Consider the following 19,611-nt stretch of genomic DNA (forward strand, 5'->3'; position numbering starts at 1 on the left):
CAAGGACACACATGTGAGTTTTCAAACAACTTTGGTGCACTGGAGCATGTGCTTGTAGTTCAAATTTGAATTATGCACATTAAATGCCCAGAAACTCAATTAATGTATAAAAAGGTCAAACGAACCCAGAATAATTCCAAAATTTAACACAGTACTTCTATTTGGTCTAATCTGACTATGTAAAAAAATTAAGGCGGGAGAAGGTAGTGTACGTATGTCGTTTCGCACACGGAGGTGACACGTTCCCTCTCGAAACCACGAGCCTTCTTGAGGGAAGCTCCGGTTTGCAATAAGCCTACACCAAAACTTGTCCCAATTCGGCCAAACAAATTACCGCAGCATGTCGATGCCATGTCATGACACCATGCCAAGTTCCATGATTTTTGGGCATGTTTTGGATTTACGGGAATTAAAAAACCAACTTTCTCAATCTTTCCGGCCGAACCACGACGCCCAGATGTTTGAATTTCACTCCCATATCTTGCATGGGACCTAGAAATTCACCCAAGGACACACATGTGATTTTTCAAACAACTTTGGTGCACTAGAGCCTGTGCTTGTAGTTCAAATTTGAATTATGCACATTAAATACCTAGAAACTCAATTAATGTATAAAAAGGCAAAACGAATCCGGAATAATTCCAAAATTTAGCAAGGTACTTCTATTTGGTCTAATCTGGTTGTGTAAAAGAATTAAGGCGGGAGAAGGCAGCGTACGTGTGTCATTTCGCACAAGGAGGTGACACGTTCCCTCTCGGAACCACGAGCCTTCTTGAGGGAAGCTCCGGTTTGCAAGAAGCTTACACCAAAGCTTGTCCCAATTGGGCCAAAAAAATTACCGCAGCATGTTGGTGCCATGTCATGAGACCATGACAAGTTTCATGATTTTCAGGCGTGTTTTGGAATTACAGGAATTAAAAATCAAGTTTCTCAATCTTTCCGGTCGAGCCACGACGCCCAAATGATTGAATTTCACTCCAATCTCTTGCACGGGACCTAGAAATTCATCCAAGGACACACATGTGATTTTTCAAACAACTTTGGTGCACTGGAGCCTGTGCTTCTAGTTCAAATTCGAATTATTTACATTAAAAGCCCAGAAACTCAAGTAATGTATACAAAAGGCAAAACGAACCCGGAATAATTCCGAAATTTAGCACGGTACTTCTATTTGGTCTAATTTGGTTGTGTAAAAAATTAAGGCGGGAGAAGGCAGTGTACGTATGTCGTTTCGCACACGGAAGTGACACGTTCCCTCTCGAAACCACGAGCCTTCTTGAGGGAAGCTCTAGTTTGCAAGAAGCTTACACCAAATCTTGTCCCAATTGGGCCAAAACAATTACCGCAACATGTTAGTGCCATGTCATGAGACCATGCCAAGTTTCATGATTTTCAGGCGTGTTTTGGAATTACAGGAATTAAAAAACCAAGTTTCTCAATCTTTCCCGGCCGAGCCACGATGCCCAGATGTTCGAATTTCACTCCCATCTCTTGCATGGGACCTAGAAATTCACCCAAGGACACACATGTGATTTTTCAAACAACTTTGGTGCACTGGAGCACGTGCTTGTAGTTCAAATTTGAATTATACACATTAAATGCGTAGAAACTCAATTAATATATAAAAAAGGCCAAATGAACACGGAATAATTCCAAAATTTAGCACGATACTTCTATTTGGTCTAATCTGTCTGTGTAAAAAAATTAAGGTGGGAGAAGGCAGTGTACGTATGTCGTTTCGCACACGGAGGTGACACGTTCCCTCTCAGAACCAGGAGCCTTCTTGAGGGAAGCTCCGGTTTGCAATAAGCCTACACCAAAGCTTGTCCCAATTCGGGCAAACAAATTACCGCAGCATGTCGATGCCATGTCATGACACCATGCCAAGTTTCATGATTTTCGGGCATGTTTTGGATTTACGGGAATTAAAAAACCAACTTCCTCAATCTTTCCGGCCGAACCACGACGCCAGATGTTTGAATTTCACTCACATCTCTTGCATGGGACCTATAAATTCACCCAAGGACACACATGTGATTTTTCAAACAACTTTGGTGCACTGAAGCATGTGCTTGTAGTTCAAATTTGAATTATGCATATTAAATGCCCGGAAACTCAATTAATGTATAAAAAGGTCAAACGAACACGGAATAATTCCAAAATTTAGCACGATACTTCTATTTGGTCTAATCTGCCCATGTACAAAAATTAAGGCAGGAGAAGGCAGTGTACACATGTCGTTTCGCACACGGAGGTGACACGTTCCCTCTCGGAACGAGGAGCCTTCTTGAGGAAAGCTCCGGTTTGCAAGAAGTTTACACCAAAACTTGTCCCAATTCGGCCAAAAAAATTACTGCAGCATGTTGGTGCCATGTCATGACACCATGCCAAGTTTTATGATTTTCAACCGTGTTTTGGATTTACAGGAATTAAAAAACCAAGTTTTTCAATCATTCTGGCCGAGCCACGACACCCAGATGTTCGAATTTTATTCCCATTTCTTGCATGGGACCTATAAATTCACCCAAAGACACACATGTGATTTTTTAGCAAACTTTGGTGCATTCGAGAATGTGCTTGCAGTTCAAATTTGAATTATGCATAATAAATGCCCAGAAACTCAATTGATGCATGAAAATGCCAAATGAACCCGGAATAATTCCAAATTTAAACACGACACTCATGTACTATTTGCATGTTCACTGTACGTAAATGTTCTAGCAATTCAAACACCATGCATCCTTTCCCTCCGTAACACCATTTTGTCTTTCAAAACATAATAAAAAAATCAGGTATACCACAAATAGTTTACTAGAAAGAATCGTGTGGGATGCAATATAAAATATCTTGGCGCACCGTCTTGCCTGGCTTCGATTATGAAATCCTGGTTACTTTTATACAGATATGAAATATCTGGTGTGTTTTATAAGAAATATCATTGATTAGTACATGGATTATCAATAATATGCTAATTACCCTGCTTATTGGGGTTTTCTATTGCAAACGGTACTCAGACATCACCGTGGGCGATGAACTCAAACAACCCGCACGGTTTCTAGAAAGTAGGAGTGTTCGATCAACTAACAATCACACACGGATTCCGGCAGCGAACTGTTTGCGTTAGGCCACGTTGCACAAACGTTTCCACACAAAGAACAGTGTGGGATGTACATACCTACGGAAATGATTTTCTGTATTCACCGTGTGGGATGTACACACCTACGGAAATGATTTCTGGGATTCACCGTGTGGGATGTACATACCTACGGAAATGATTTCTGGGATTCACCGTGTGGGATGTACATACCTACGAAAATGATTTCTGGGATTCACCGTATGGGATGTACATACCTACGGAAATGATTGGGTTTCCATGCCTCGCCCGATCACACACGGCCCCAGCCTGGGTCCCAGGAGGGCCTATCCCGACGATTTCTGGGTCGTGTGGGAAGGACCCCCCTATCGCCCACACTCACTTGGCGACGGTTCCAAATACCGTCGCGGAACGGGGTTTTAAACCGTTTGTTTAGGACGTTGTTGTACCGGTGAGGTATCTCCGAAGGTGTTTGTTGAGTTGGCATAGATCGAGGTTAGGATTTGTCACTCCGAGTATCGGAGAGGTATCTCTGGGCCCTCTAGGTAATACACATCATAAGCTTGCAAGCAAACGACTAAGGAGTTAGTCATGAGGTGATGTATTACGGAACGAGTAAAGAGACTTGCCGGTAACGAGATTGAACTAGGTATGAAGATACCGATGATCGAATCTCGGGCAAGTAACATACGAATGGACAAAGGGAATTACCTATGTTGTCATAACGGTTCAACCGATAAAGATCTTCGTAGAATATGTAGGAGCCAATATGGGCATCTAGGTTCCTCTATTGGTTATTGACCGGAGAGGTGTCTCGGTCATGTCTACATAGTTCTCGAACCCATAGGGTCCACACGCTTAACGTTCGTTGATGATATAGTATTATATGAGTTATGTGATTTGGTGACCGAATGTTGTTCGGAGTCCCGGATGAGATCACAGACATGACGAGGAGTCTCAAAATGGTCGAGAGGTAAAGGTTGATATATAGGACAATGGTATTCGGACACCGAAAGTGTTCCGGAGGGTATCGCGTACTTATCGGGTCACCGGAAAGAGTTTCGGGCACCCCCGACAATCCTATGGGCCTTATGGGCCAAGTAAGGGAACACACCAGCCCACAAGGGGCTGGTGCACCCTATAGGGGCTGGCCATGGGAGGAGGAGAAGGAAAGGGGGGAAGGGAAAGGAAAGTACGGAGTAGGACTCCCCCTTCCTTCCCTCTCCCCCCTCTTCCCTTCCCCTTGTGCATACATGGAAAGGGGGGCGCAGGGCATGGCAGGGCCTCTAGGAGGCGGCCGCCAAGCCCTAGGGCGCCTGGCTGCCTCCCCTCCCCTCCCACCTATATATATGTTGGGAGGGGGCGCCACACAAGCACACACAACATTGTCTTAGCCATGTGCGGCGCCCCCGTCCACCGTTTACTCCCTCGGTCATATTTCTATAGTGCTTAGGCGAAGCCCTGCGGAGATCACATCACCATCACCACGCCGTCGTGCTGATGGAACTCAACTACTACCTCGCCATCTTGCTGGATCAAGAAGGCGGAGGACGTCACCAAGATGAACGTGTGCAGAACGCGGAGGTGCCGTGCGTTCGATACTAGATCGGTTGGAGCGCGAAGAAAGTTCAACTACATCAACCGCATTGTGAAACGCTTCCGCTTACGGTCTACGAGAATACGTAGACACACTCTCCTCCTCGTTGATATGCATCTCCATGGATAGATCATTGCGTGTGCGTATTTTTTTTTTGTTTTCCATGCAACAATTCCCGACACATGGATAATTGGGAATGTAAATCTAGCTTGGCCAATGCGATGTTGTAGTCGGCAACAGAGCAATCAACCTCAGGAGTCAGGTGGCTGGCTATCCTTTTGACCTTCTCATGTGAATCGTCGGTGTCTTCATTCTTCACTCGGCTTGTACTACTAGCAACTTCTGATGCCGTGTTCTTTGATTTATCGCCATCCTTGGGCACTGGCAAGTGACTAGCACTTCCTCTACTTGCACCAACTTTGTCGCCATTCTTCAAGCGTCGGGGACAATGGATGATGGGTCATGGACTCGTGGTTGAGTCATTTTTTCCATAGACCCTACATCAATGCTACCAATGATGCATACATGTTGGAATTTTCATCAACTGAGTTCTAACACATATGTACAATGCACTGACCGAACCATCTCTAGATCTAGCAGTAAAGCTACACCTACAAAATTTTCATTGTGGGATGGGGATTCATTTAAAATCAGGAGGGGTGGTTGCATTAGACTCTAGAGTACACATTACACCATGCAAGCACATGTTGTACCCCACGGTACAGATTGCAGCACACGGGAGTACATGATTCATTGGGAGTATTGGTTGTAGTACTGTGTGAAAGTATATGTTACACTATACATAAAGTACATGTTCATTTTGCATGAAGTATAAGTTGCCATATGTGGGAAGTATACTACCCATAAGAATGTACAAGTCTGTGGTTGTGTGAATTTTATGTATGTTATCTTGAGAGTATAAATATGTTATTGTCGGAAGTACAAGTTGTGTCAAAAAATGTTTGTCACAACCTATTAAGATGGATATAGTTTTGGTTTGGAGATACTGACCCATGAAACGCGATGATGAAAATGGTCCATAATCTATACATAAATGTAAAATATATTTTGTTTTAGAATTTATATCTAAGAAGAAGAAGAAGAAGAAGAGAAGAAGAAGAAGAAGAAGAAGAAAACATGTATCGACAACCTCCCGCCCCCTTTAACCCAAGGCAGAATACCACCAAAATTCCATGATTGTGACAAGTAGTGCTAATTTGTTGTGCAACATTTCGTCACCAGAAAAGTTTGAAGATAATATTTGCAATTTCTTATTTCTTTTAGTAATTTTTTAGAAATATTTCTTTTAATTTTTTTGAGGGTAGAAATATTTCTTTTAATGGTTAAATTTGTTTTACCAATATTTCTAAGAACATACTCAGCCCACAAGGCCCCAAGGTTCAGCCCATGCCCTCCTTCAAAGGCCAAGGCCCGGAGCAAACAGACGGCAGTTACGGCTTCAGCTCCAACCAAAATACCAAATTATCCACAGACACCACTCCCCTGAGCTCGCTCGCACGCCGCGGCCGGGTAACACCACCACCGGGCACCATGGCCTCCTCCTTCCTCTCCCTACGCCTCCCTACCCCCTCCCCGCCCACCGCGACGTCGTCCCCGTTCTTCCCGAATCCCCTAGTCCGGTCCGGAAGGTGCAGTCCGCCGTCCTCTACCCTCGTGGCGCGTGTTGCCGGGTCGGCGGCGGGGGCTCCGTCGCCGTTGTTCAACCCGAGGGGCGACCCGTTCCTATCCACGCTAGCCGCTGCTTCTCCAGAGCAGCTCGCGGCAGCTGCGGGTAGCGAACGCCGCGGCGAGGACCACCTGCCGTTCCTCGAGATCTTCCAGAACGCCAAGCTCATGTCCTCGCCCGCGCAGGTGATTTAGTGCTTTCGCGCTCACTTTCGTCGTGCTTGTATGTGCAGCGCTAATGGAGCTGCGGTAGTATGATAGTACGATGCTGGTCTCACCACACACATAGAAATGGAAGAAAGAAGCTGAAATTGAAACTTGGTGCTCATTTGGGGGGACTAATACTACGTGCAAACCATTTCTTGGAATTGTTTTTCTTTTCCATTTTGTTAGTGGTTGTCAGAGTTATGTGATCCATGTCGTAAGTCATAACACATGTCAAGGCTCTGCTCAGTGCCAGCTAACATGTGTTAATTAGGTTGCTATCCCCATTGAAATAGGAGTAATAACTTACTAGCAAAACATATATCTACTACTCCCTCCGTTCCTAAATATAAGTCTTTGTAAAGATTTCACTATGAATCATATATGGATGTATATAGATGCATTTTAAGTGTAGATTCATTCATTTTGCTCCGTATGTAGTCCATCTAGTTGAATCTCTACAAAGACTTATATTTAGGAACGGAGGGAGTATGTGATTATACAAACTTACTCAGACGAGTACACATATCATGTTGGACACTGAGGTTCCAATCTGTGAATCTGCTTCCTTGCATATAAATGCCTTTGTGCTTTACTTCTGAAATCGCTAAAGTTTACATATGCGGACCTTGATCTTTGATATGCAGGAGTTTATTGCAAACTGTGCTCCGCTTAACTGCAATTGTCAAATTGGCAGGTGGAACGTTCTAGCAGCTCTTACAGTCAGCACAGTCCTAGAAGGCCTCCCCCGGATTTGCCGTCGTTGCTTCTACATGGCCGGATTGTTTATATTGGCATGCCGGTATGAATCTGCACCAAAGTTCAGTAGGAAAGCTTTTTGTGGTATTCTTCTATTTTTAATTTGTGGATTCCAAATATGCTGATAAGTATGTATGAGTGAATCAACTAGCCTGGATAAAATATAAATAATTTGATGCAATGTTATATCCTGAGCTATCAGACAGACAGCCACTGAAACAACTGTTGTAATAGATGTGAGGAACTGACCTTTACCAGCTCGTGCTATGTATTTTATCTCCTGCATACGTCAAAAATAAAAAGACAGACTGCAATACTATGAGCCCTGTTTGGCAAAGCCCGTCAGGCAGTCACCAATGCACTGATTATAGACTATAGAGTTTAACAAAGTTTTGCTCCTCACTAGCCTGTTGTCTTAATTCTTACCGTCATTCAGTATTTAAAATTTAGTTTGCAATTTGAATAGGTTATTAACTTTTATATTGCTTAATCAGGCATAAGGTTGGGATTTGCTACCTGTGTATCTCTGATTTTGTTATAATTTGTACACTAAACCTATTATTTTGCAAATGTTCTCCTGATTTTCTGTAATGGCGCTAGTGCGATACAGATCTCACTGCTGCCAGTATAGAGGACATGTTAAATCAAATGTCCCTTTTGTTAAATTAGATACTTCTGATTCCAGGATACATATTGCTCGTAGCATAGTTTCTTCCATGTACCCAGTATCCAGTAGTGGCTCTAAAGGCAACATTTCGTGCATTCACTCACAGTTTGACCCTCTACTTTTTCCACGTTACTGTGGAAAAGAATATTCATTAGTTTGTCCTATGTGGATGTTGTCTCACTTCCCTTGTATGTTGAGCTGCTCTTGAATTGCCTTTCTTAATGTAGTTTGCTAAATCCTGTGATTTGATGCTAGGTCGACGTCTGTTTTCAGTGTACTCCCTCCGGCCCTTTTTACTCCGCGATTTCGATTTGTGTCAAGTCAAACATCGCAAAGTTTGACCAAATTTATATGAAAAAATATCAACATCTATAATACCAAACATATATACTAATGAAACTACATTTCATAACGAATCTAACAATATTGATTTGGCATTATGAATGTTGATACTTTTTTCTATATGTTTGGTCAAAGTAGAGATACTTTGACTTTAGACAAAACTTATATGCAGACTAAAAAGGACCGGAGGGAGTACTTGAAAATCCTGCAGGTGTTCAAATGGTAGCTTTATCATAGATGCTTAGCAAATTGTTTTTGTAGAACATGCTATAATATATGTTATTATGAGACTGTCAGAACTAATAACCTCATGAGATTATCTCTTCTTGCTTTGGTAGTTGGTGCCAGCAGTTACCGAGCTTATTGTTGCCCAGTTGATGTACCTTGATTGGATGAATAGTAGTGAGCCTGCATATATATACATCAACTCAACAGGAACGGCTCGTGATGATGGTGAACCAGTAAGCAAGTTTATCTTCTTCAGTTCATGATTCATTGTCGTGTGTGCTCTCTAATACTGTGATTAAGTATCATATTTAATATGGCTTACTTATGCCATGATAAATGTGACAAATTATGACGTCTCCTGTTGCGTTATTATTCATCGTCATGATGGTCATTGTTCTTAGTGAAGTTTCTTGAATAAATTAGGTTGGAATGGAGACAGAAGGTTTTGCTATCTATGATGCCATGATGCGGATGAAAACTGAGGTACCATCTTTTGCATTTACTGCATGTACTTTAGCAGTTCAATATTAATTATTACACTTATTTATTTTTGTGTTCTAATCTTCCAGAAAGTATTATGGTTTGCTAGTGACCAATAACCAGATAGAATGGCCAGTTTGTTAATGAATAGTCTTTGATCACTTTTTAAAACTATCCGGAACATGTTAAAGATGAAGCGGCTTTGTCTCATTATTTATGCATATATTCAGCAAGAAGTTGGTTCTAATATATAACTGGCCACTTATTCGTACTGATGTTTGGCAAAATATTAAGTCAACCACGCTTAAGGTGTGATAGTTCAAACTGGCACCAAATTAACATGAATATGCTGGTTTTTATGTCTTCGAAGTGTCTTAGAAGCAACAAAACATATATTTGATGTATTAGAATCATTTCGCCTGTGTACTCTCATGGTGGGTTGCACCTCTATGTTCCCCTGATGTTTTGAACTGGGCAAAAAATCATTGACATAATATTAGGATGAGCTGTCTGTGTTTGTAGAATTGACCATTAGTGTTTTTTGTACTCTGTAAATTCTGTAGACACTAACTTGATGGTACTATTTGCTCTGTAGGTTCACACACTTTGTATAGGAGCTGCAGCAGGTCATGCCTGCCTTGTCCTTGCAGCAGGGAAGAAAGGCAAACGATATATGTTTCCCCATGCCAAAGGTAGTAAAGTGGAGGGACTATGGATCAGATTTTCTGTTGGTTGATTCTTTCTAACAACAGAAAATGTACTTTCATGTCAGCTTTGATTCAGCAACCTCGTATTCCTTCATATGGGATGATGCAAGCTTCTGATGTTGTTATTCGTGCAAAAGAGGTAGGAGCTGTGATTTCATTTCTAATTAGCTTGTACTCTTGAATCAAACATGTACGCTAGCAACTGCTGAGCATGTGATTAAGCATTTAGTTTCATTAAAATGGCAGCCCGCTGCACGTAGCTCCCGCTTGTGCAGGGTCCGGGGAAGGGTCCCACCACTTTGGGTCTTTTGTCACTTTTATTACTTCAGTAAAACAAACATGGAAGGTTTGAATACCTCAATAATGAAATATGAATCCAATCAATGTTGATGTGGTCATGCAATTATTGCCTGTGCCATTAATTTTTGGAATTTAAACCATTTGCTAAGTCATGAGAGATGACAATTTTTTTATATTATCTGGTTCCTGGTATGGTAATATACGCTCCTCCGCATAAAGTTATATCATTTCCCAGATTCATGGTTCATCTTGAGTCGAGAATTAATACCTCTAGTTGCTTACTGTAGGTCGTGCACAACAGGAACACCCTGGTCAAACTTTTAGCAAGGCACACTGGAAATGTACGTACAACTTGTAATCATTTACTTGTAGAGAACTTTATTTTGTTTTCCTTTTTCAGTTGGGATATAACAGTTCTTTATCAGCCACCAGAGAAAATAGACAAGGTGATGAGAGGACCATTTTATATGGACTCTTTGAAAGCCAAGGAGTTTGGGGTAATTGACAAGGTATTTTAATCTCTTTATCCAAGGCAACATAAGCAACCTTAGTTTCTGGTGCACTCTTCCAGTCAACGTCCAGTTTGGGCACCAAATTAACATGAAAATTTCTGGAGAAGCACACGTTGATGTGCCATGTAGAGTTTCCAGTAAAATGTCAAATTCAGTGAATAATGAATTTGAACTCGAATCTTTTCACAGGTATTATTAGGTAGAGTACGTTAAGAATTACATATAGTTGGATGAGTGCACCAAAAAGGGTGACCTGATAAGCATGAGTTTGGAGTGTTACATTTTATTTATTGTTTAGGCACGATAGTAAGATTGCACATTGTATTATTATGGGCTTTCTGAGTTGCACACGGGATGGTAGCATGCGAAGATGTGCGGGGTTGCATGGAGTCTTGCTCTAGGAAAATGAGCAAATACTTAATGTTGTATGATGTCAGATCCTTTGGCGCGGGCAGGAGAAGTACATGTCTGACATGCTCTCCCCTGAGGATTGGGACAAGGTTGCTGGAGTCAGAGGCCCCGGTGGAATGTGAAGTTGTGCACTGGACTTCGAATACTTAGTAAGATTTTCCACTGTGTAATTGCCGGGCACTATATTTGCGTTCATTTCATTTCAACCCTACCTAAGATGTTTTGTGTATAATTGTTGAGGTTTGACAATGTGCAGGTTAGGCCTTTGAGCTTGCAGTCGCAGGGGCTGAACTGGACGTTGTCAGAGCCGAAGGTATCTATTGTATGGACTATGGACAAGCTAGATTAGAACTTGGACGATCATGTTAGGGCGTATGCTCTCGGGATTGGAGCTAGCGAGTGTTTTGGGTGGAGCTATTGTTGTTAGTCTGCTCGTTTGCCAGTCCAGGTTTTGGTACTCTGCTCACTGTTGGTGCATAGTGTACACGGTTTATGGACCCAAAGGGGTGGATGAGGAAAACAGCCGAGATGAAAATATTATCAACACGAACATCATGTGTCTTTTTTTTTACTGCAGGGGAGCACGAACATTGATGTAGACCGAACCTCGTGGCGAGATCCGATCCGTTGTTGCGGCCCGATCTTTCACGACACTCCACCACCAGCAGTAGCAATCTCTCGCCCGCACACGCGATGTACATGAAGTAGAGGATTTGAACCTTGCGGCCCAGCAGGAGAAAATCAATCTCGACGAAGGTACTCACGCGCAAAACAATTTCCATAAAAATAAATCGCGACACAAAGGTTTTCTAAAGATGCCTCCAAAACTTGATACGGGTGTCTACCCTGAAAAACACATAATGTCTATTTCATATAAAAATAAGCTTACCCCTCTACAATGACGTGCACCTAGGCTTTATAGAAGTAGCCAACCTGAAACACACGCACACCTAAAAGGTTTCCAAAAGACACACGTACACATATTTCCTAATCTGTAGACTCTTTCTTAGTTTAAACTAACTCTAGGATCGGCAAGCTTGGTGGGCCCCATCCAATCTCCTTTAAACATGTAAAAATCCACGTGAGTAACTTTCTGATGCTCGTGATTTTTTCTGGTGGTTGACCCCAACAGAAGTAGTAGTAATTCCGGTCTCTATTTTTAACAACCGATGCAATCTTTGATTTCCTTCTGATTAATATATATGTGTTTGCTTCCCAAATTTCTTGACGCAATATCTGTGCTGGTGCTCTCGGGATCTTAGAAAAAGAAGCTTCATCACTTAGTGATTCATATTTATAGGAGTCCCGTGTATATTGCCTTCCTAGTAATTTGTTTCCCTGATAAACTGGCATGCATGCATGTAGCTGACCTTTCTTTGCTTGATCCGTACCATGCAACCAACTAGAATGCATGCACATGACTTCAACTAGGCATGCAACCTTCTCCTGGTAGTTCTCACCAAAATTATTGTATTTTGGTACGTATAAATCTCTGCGCTCTAATTCATTGACCCGTGGAAAACTTTTATAAACATTGAGAACACTCACATTAATCGTGGCCACATCATCCTCTCCTCCTTGAAGCAAACCGTCCTCGGTTTCGAGTCAATCTCTTCAGTAATATCTTCATGTGCAGATTGAACGATGTACGTCAAATTTTTAGCACCTTCGACCTTCTTCTCTTCTTCTTCTTCTTCTTGCTCTTTTATCTTCTCAAGATGTTCTTCCCTCCAAGCAATAAAACGATCCAGACCCATGGGCACGAGGTCATACTTCTTACCCTTCTTGACGGTATATATGTGCGTTTGACAATCATACACAACATCATGCTCTTTGTACCATGGCTTGCCCAACAATAAGTGACATGAAACCATCGGTGCCGGAATCACGTCACATAAAACCGTGCAAAAATATTTTCCTAGCAAAAACGGTACCTTTGTTTGATGTGTGACACTGAGATCTTCATGACCCCAACGAAACAAGTATGGTTGTGCTCGTGGTGTCATTGGTAGATCTAGCTTCTCCACCATCTCGATGCTTGCAGCGTTGACCAAACTCATGTGGTCAATTGTCATGGCACATGATCTCTCCTGTACCACAACACGAGTATGAAACAGCCCATCCCATCGACCTTCCTCCTCCAACTGAAATCCATAGCTTAACTTGCTGAATAACGATGGGCTCGCCATCTTCTCCATAGTGTCGTGAACAACCTGATGCTCTGAATACCACCTGATGTAGACCGAACCTCGTGGCGAGATCCGATCCGTTGTTGCGGCCCGATCTTTCACGACACTCCACCACCAGCAGTAGCAACCTCTCGCCCGCACACGCGATGTACACGAAGTAGAGGATTTGAACCTTGCGGCCCAGCATGAGAAAACCAATCTCGACGAAGGTACTCACGCGCAAAACAATTTCCATGAAAAGAAATCGCAACACAGAGGTTTTCTAAAGATTCCTCCAAAACTTGATACGGGTGTCTACCCTGAAAAACACATAGTGTCTATTTCATATAAAAATAACCTGACCCCTCTATAATGACGCACACCTAGGCTTTATAGAAGTAGCCAACCTGAAACACACGCACACCTAAAAGGTTTCCAAAAGACACACGTACACATATTTCCTAATCTGTAGACTCTTTCTTAGTTTAAACTAACTCTAGGATCGGCAAGCTTGGTGGGCCCCATCCAATCTCCTTTAAACATGTAAAAATCCACATGAGTAACTTCCTGATGCTCGTGATCTTTTCTGGTGGTCGACCCCAACAGAAGTAGTAGTAATTCCGGTCTCTATTTTTAACAACCGATGCAATCTTTGATTTCCTTCTGATTAATATATATGTGTTTGCTTCCCAAATTTCTTGACGCAATATCTGTGCTGGTGCTCTCGGGATCTCAGAAAAAGAAGCTTCATCACTTAATGATTCATACTTATAGGAGTCTCGTGTATATTGCCTTCCTAGTAATTTGTTTCCCTGGTAAACTGGCATGCATGCATGTAGCCGACCTTTCTTTGCTTGATCCGTACCATGGAACCAACTAGAATGCATGCACATGACTTCAACTAGGCATGCAACCTTCTCCTGGTAGTTCTCACCAAACTATTGTATTTTGGTACGTATAAATCTTTGTGCTCTAATTCATTGACCTGTGGAAAACTTTTATAAACATTGAGAACACTCACATTAATCGTGGCCGCATCATCCTCTCCTCCTTGAAGCCAAACCGTCCTCGGTTTCGAGTCAATCTCTTCAGTAATATCTTCATGTGCAGATTGAACGATGACCGTCAAATTTTTAGCACCTTCGACCTTCTTCTCTTCTTCTTCTTCTTCTTCTTGCTCTTTTATCTTCTCAAGATGTTCTTCCCTCCAAGCAATAAAACGATCCAGACCCATGGGCACAAGGTCATACTTCTTACCCTTCTTGACGGTATATATGTGCGTTTGACAATCATACACAACATCATGCTCTTTGTACCATGGCTTGCCCAACAATAAGTGACATGAAACCATCGGTGCCGGAATCACGTCACACAAAACCGTGCAAAAAAAATTTCCTAGCAAAAACGGTACCTTTGTTTGATGTGTGACACTGAGATCTTCATGACCCCAACAAAACAAGTATGGTTGTGCTCGTGGTGTCATTGGTAGATCTAGCTTCTCCACCATCTTGATGCTTGCAGCGTTGATCAAACTCATGTGGTCAATTGTCATGGCACATGATCTCTCCTGTACCACAACACGAGTATGAAACAGCCCATCCCATCGACCTTCCTCCTCCAACTGAAATCCATAGCTTAACTTGCTGAATAACGATGCGCTCGCCATCTTCTCCATAGTGTCGTGAACAACCTGATGCTCTGAATACCACCTGATGTAGACCGAACCTCGTGGCGAGATCCGATCCGTTGTTGCGGTCCGATCTTTCATGACACTCCACCACCAGCAGTAGCAACCTCTCGCCCGCACACGCGATGTACACGAAGTAGAGGATTTGAACCTTGCGGCCCAGCACGAGAAAACCAATCTCGACGAAGGTACTCACGCGCAAAACAATTTCTATAAAAAAAAATCGCAACACAGAGGTTTTCTAAAGATCCCTCCAAAACTTGATACGGGTGTCTACCCTGAAAAACACATAGTGTCTATTTCATATAAAAATAACCTGACCCCTCTACAGTGACGCACACCTAGGCTTTATAGAAGTAGCCAACCTGAAACACACGCACACCTAAAAGGTTTCCAAAAGACACACGTACACATATTTCCTAATCTGTAGACTCTTTCTTAGTTTAAACTAACTCCAGGATCGGCAAGCTTGGTGGGCCCCATCCAATCTCCTTTAAACATGTAAAAATCCACGTGAGTAACTTCCTGATGCTCGTGATCTTTTCTGGTGGTCGACCCCAACAGAAGTAGTAGTAATTCCGGTCTCTATTTTTAACAACCGATGCAATCTTTGATTTCCTTCTGATTAATATATATGTGTTTGCTTCCCAAATTTCTTGACGCAATATCTGTGCTGGTGCTCTCGGGATCTCAAAAAAAGAAGCTTCATCACTTAATGATTCATACTTATAGGAGTCCCGTGTATATTGCCTTCCTAGTAATTTGTTTCCCTGGTAAACTGGCATGCATGCATGTAGCCGACCTTTCTTTGCTTGATCCGTACCATGCAACCAACTAGAATGCATGCACATGACTTCAACTAGGCATGCAACCTTCTCCTGGTAGTTCTCACCAAAACTATTGTATTTTGGTACGTATAAATCTCTGCGCTCTAATTCATTGACCCGTGGAAAACTTTTATAAACATTGAGAACACTCACATTAATCGTGGCCACATCAAACATGTTGTGGACTGAAACGTTGCCATCGAGGGCCTCTTTCTTTTGCAGGATTCTCAAAACGCAGGAATAAGAAAATAAATATAGGATTGGAGTGACATGTCCACTTTTTTTAGGGGACATGTCCACTTGAATCATATAGGATTAACAGAGTGTGTTTGATGGCACAGAAAAAACAAATGAATTATAAAAGAAGGATTTGGAATGGATGTAAGATATCCTATGAAATGTAATACAAATGATTCTTGATGATTTTTTTACAGGATTCAACCCTACAAACTAAAAAGACAAATCTAGAAAAAATTCCTAAGGGTTATAATCTTCTAAAAATCTTATAGAATTCCTTTGAATCAACGGAGTCCTAAAATTGTCACACGGTTGTTGTGTACATACTAATTGGCGTTGTAACTCGCAATCATTGCTACACTTGGCTGCCATGCTGGGAATAGAGTAGAGCACGCCTGCTATCTGCACCTGTTTGCCTTCTTATTTTGTCCCAGCGAGCGCAGGCTGTATCTTGAGCGGGTGAGTGATGTGCATGCAGCTTCACGGTGGTGCAGCGTGCTGCGTGCGTGTGCCTCATGCGGGCGGTGCAAAGGAGCTATCTTTCACGCGAGGAGCTGAGAGTGGGGTCGGTCGGCTGCTTTTGGGCACGCCGAGAGGCCCCTTTGGGCCTGGTTCCATTTCATTCCACCAATCGGGTCTTCTTCTTCCTAACTTAACTTGTGAACGAGGATACGCGGGACCAAATAGCATACTTTCTTTGTTCACTTTTGTAAGACATTTAAGACAGCTGAAATTGAACTATTTTAAATGTTGTCCTAAATGTCTAAAACATCTTACAAAAGTGAACAGAGGGAGTAATAGTTTAGGGCAACTCCAACGCGGATTATCAAAACAGGCCCATGGATCGCGAGAATGGGTTTCAACAAATGTCTATGGGCACGTTCAAACTTGTTTGCGGACAAATTTAGGGGTGGAGGCCATCCAACAGCAAGCATCATAGGTCCATCCAATTTAAAACGGATCTTAAGAAAAAGACGAAATTCATGCTAAACCAAACAATATTTGTTAAATCTTGATATTACAACCAAAACAAACAGAATTTAACAAAGTTTTAACCAAACCAAATGAAATTTTAAGTAAATCTAAACTAAGCTAAGCAAGGTACCGGACGGTGACCTCGTAGGCATAGCACCAAGGCCATTGGCACCTCCATCGTCATCCTTCTAGTGACGGAAGGCCTGCTAGGCATCGCAGCAGCTCTGATCGACCATCGATGGACGCTCGCGGCACAACCGCTCGACCGCCTTCGCCTAGCACAGATGCCTGGTCACCTCTTCCTGGTGGCAACAACCGGTCGCGGAGTCCGCCTGGCACCGCCTGTCATTGCCTTAGAGGCGGCCAAGCATTCAGACTCGACCAGTCCCACTTTGAGGAGTTGGTCGCTCATCCGACGACTACAACGTGTGGAGCTCTCCACGATTGTCCTGGACCGATCAATGGCCCAGGACTCCACGAGCATTGGATCCGCGCGACATCCAACCACATGAAAGATTTCCAACACCGCGCGTTGTGCCACTCCGAACGCGCCACCTCGGAGGTCGCCGTCACTGTGGAGGATGAGCCAACGTCGGCACCACCGAGGTAGTAGGCGAGGCAGTTGTGTGCCCTAGAGATCACCGGGGAGTGCAACCCCTGCTTCTGCTCAATGACCGGGCAAGGAGGCTGCTTCTCCTTGATGGCGCCACCGAGGTAGCAGGCAAGGCGAGCGCACGCCTTGGAGATTAGCGGGGAGCGCGACTCCTCCTTCTACACGGCGGCCGGGCGCCGCTCGCCCCAGACCGCCGATGGGGTGGGGAGGGCGGCTCCTCTTTGACGACAACTGGGCGCCACTGACTCCCGGACTGCCGATGGGGCGGGGCGGCGACACCACCTCCTTGCTGCGGTGGAGACGACTACACGGAGAGCGGAGTGAGTGTTCTAGGTGAAGCGCGGAGAGGTTTTTCTATGTGGGCCTGCATTGTCAAAGGTCTACATGGCAGACGCCCGAATGACCGTAAACCTCCCCTACATTTAATTCCGGTTTGTGAGATTTCAGACGTCCGGTCCGATTCAAACAAATTTGGTGACGTAGTTGAATGACAAAAATGACCAGACTATCCGGATCCTAGCACTCCCTCCGTTCCTAAATATAAGTGGCTTGTTCTGACGATGTTAGTGGTCGTTTGATGGTCTTAGAATCTTAATTTAATTTTTATTATGTTTGAGATGCTTTGTACTTTCGGTGAACAGATCTGAATTATTTTCGCAAAAAGAGAGAGAGAGGGAGTAGGAGTTAGGGGTGACTGGGCGAGTTAGTACTCCCTCCATTCCAAAGTATAGTGCGTCCATGTTTTTCGAGGTCCAACTTTGACCATAAATTTAACCAACGAAACCAACTGCGGCGGGAGAAAAAATTATATAATTAAAAACTTCTTTCAAATACGAATTGACTGATATAATTTTTGCTCCCGCCGTAATCAGTCTTGGTAATTAAATTTACGGTCAAAGTTGAAGCACGGGAATAGAGAAAACATTATATTATGGAACGGAGGAAGTACTAACAGTAGTATGTTTGGGTCCGGTCGTGGACTCGTGGGTGGGTGTTGGACTGGATGTGACCGTGACGTGCGCTTCCAGCAACTGCAGGATGCTGCGCGGCGTACGGACGGCGGTCGTTTCGCCCTGATTATCATGTGGCGATTGAGGCGCAGAGTGGATGCGTACGGTGCACCTGCTGCTGAGATTCTCTGCAACAGTCAGTGCTTGTTTCATGTGCTACTTCCTCTTATCCTGGTTTCCACAGTACTACTGACGCGTGAGCGCGACGGCGTAGGTATTGGCCGGGAAGCCTGACGGCCGAGCTGGATCCAACACAAATTAAGAGACTTGGATTGGAAACATAAAAGGGAAAGGAGTATTGTCAACCATGTCACATTTGGTAATGGTCGGGTCAGAATTAGCCTTTTTTGTTTGGTGTCGCTGTCAGAAGGTATTCTAGAGGCGTTCCTTAGGATTCTTCCATCATTATTGTTTTTACATGGCCCTCTTTATTTCTAGGGAAAAGCTTACCTTCAGCCGGCCGGTTGTGCGGGTGCGTCCGTCGGCTCCGTGTCCGTCAGATCTTCTGTTGATCAGATGGACGAGAGCACCCCGTGTCCATGTGTTTCTGCAACCGAGCCTTTGTTTCGAAAAAGAGAGTTTCACAACTAACTGCCTTTTTGCAGCGGCGGTGACTCGTGCGGCTGCAAGGGCGATTGCGGCAAGGAATCTCGCCGGATCTGACGAGGATGGCACGCGGGCAGGAGGCAGGGATGTCCGGGAGCCATGGGGGCGGAGACTCGTGTGGCTAGGAGCGTGACGATGGCGAGGATTCCAGCCGAATCTCGCCGGATCCGACGAGGATGACCCGCGGGCAAGAGCTTGGGACGCCCGGGAGCGACGGGAGCTCGTCTTGGCGAGGTCTGCCGGGGTTGACGGCGAGCTTCATAGCAAGGACCCGCGACGACACCGGCGAACAACGCTTTTGCGGCAAGAGATACAAAGAGATGAAGAAAACAGAAGAAAGAGGAGGATGGTGGTGAGGTGACTTTGGTCGGTGGTCCGGTGCTCGTCGGCGGCGGCGCGAAGGCGGGGACGGGCGGCGCCGATCCTTCCTCACCACCATTCGGTGAAGCTCGCGGTGAACGACGGTTTTAGGGAGCATGTTTCTGAATAAAGCTCTTATTG

At 43.8% G+C, this 19,611-nt stretch overlaps 1 protein-coding gene across 4 annotated transcripts; it reads left to right on the top strand.

Moving 5' to 3' along the window:
- The first annotated feature begins 6,137 nt into the window (after nt 1-6,137).
- LOC125551726 (ATP-dependent caseinolytic (Clp) protease/crotonase family protein) lies at nt 6,138-11,558 on the top strand. Of its 4 annotated transcripts, XM_048715026.2 has the most exons (10): nt 6,139-6,563; nt 7,279-7,383; nt 8,688-8,810; nt 9,001-9,060; nt 9,653-9,749; nt 9,830-9,903; nt 10,352-10,405; nt 10,490-10,573; nt 11,014-11,136; nt 11,244-11,558. In XM_048715026.2, exons 1-9 carry the CDS (start codon nt 6,243-6,245, stop codon nt 11,107-11,109), a joined length of 1,014 nt encoding a protein of 337 aa, XP_048570983.1. In that variant the 5' UTR covers nt 6,139-6,242; the 3' UTR covers nt 11,110-11,136; nt 11,244-11,558. The 4 variants fall into 4 exon arrangements, with proteins under 4 accessions (XP_048570982.2, XP_048570983.1, XP_048570984.1 ...); XM_048715025.2 differs by having other exon boundaries at nt 6,138-6,563; nt 10,352-10,573; XM_048715027.2 differs by lacking the exon at nt 10,490-10,573.
- Nucleotides 11,559-19,611: the final 8,053 nt, after the last annotated feature.

Source organism: Triticum urartu, chromosome 4A (genome assembly GCF_056163025.1).
Source record: "Triticum urartu cultivar PI428250 chromosome 4A, HENAU_Tu73, whole genome shotgun sequence".
In the NCBI taxonomy this organism is placed as follows: Eukaryota; Viridiplantae; Streptophyta; class Magnoliopsida; order Poales; family Poaceae; genus Triticum; species Triticum urartu.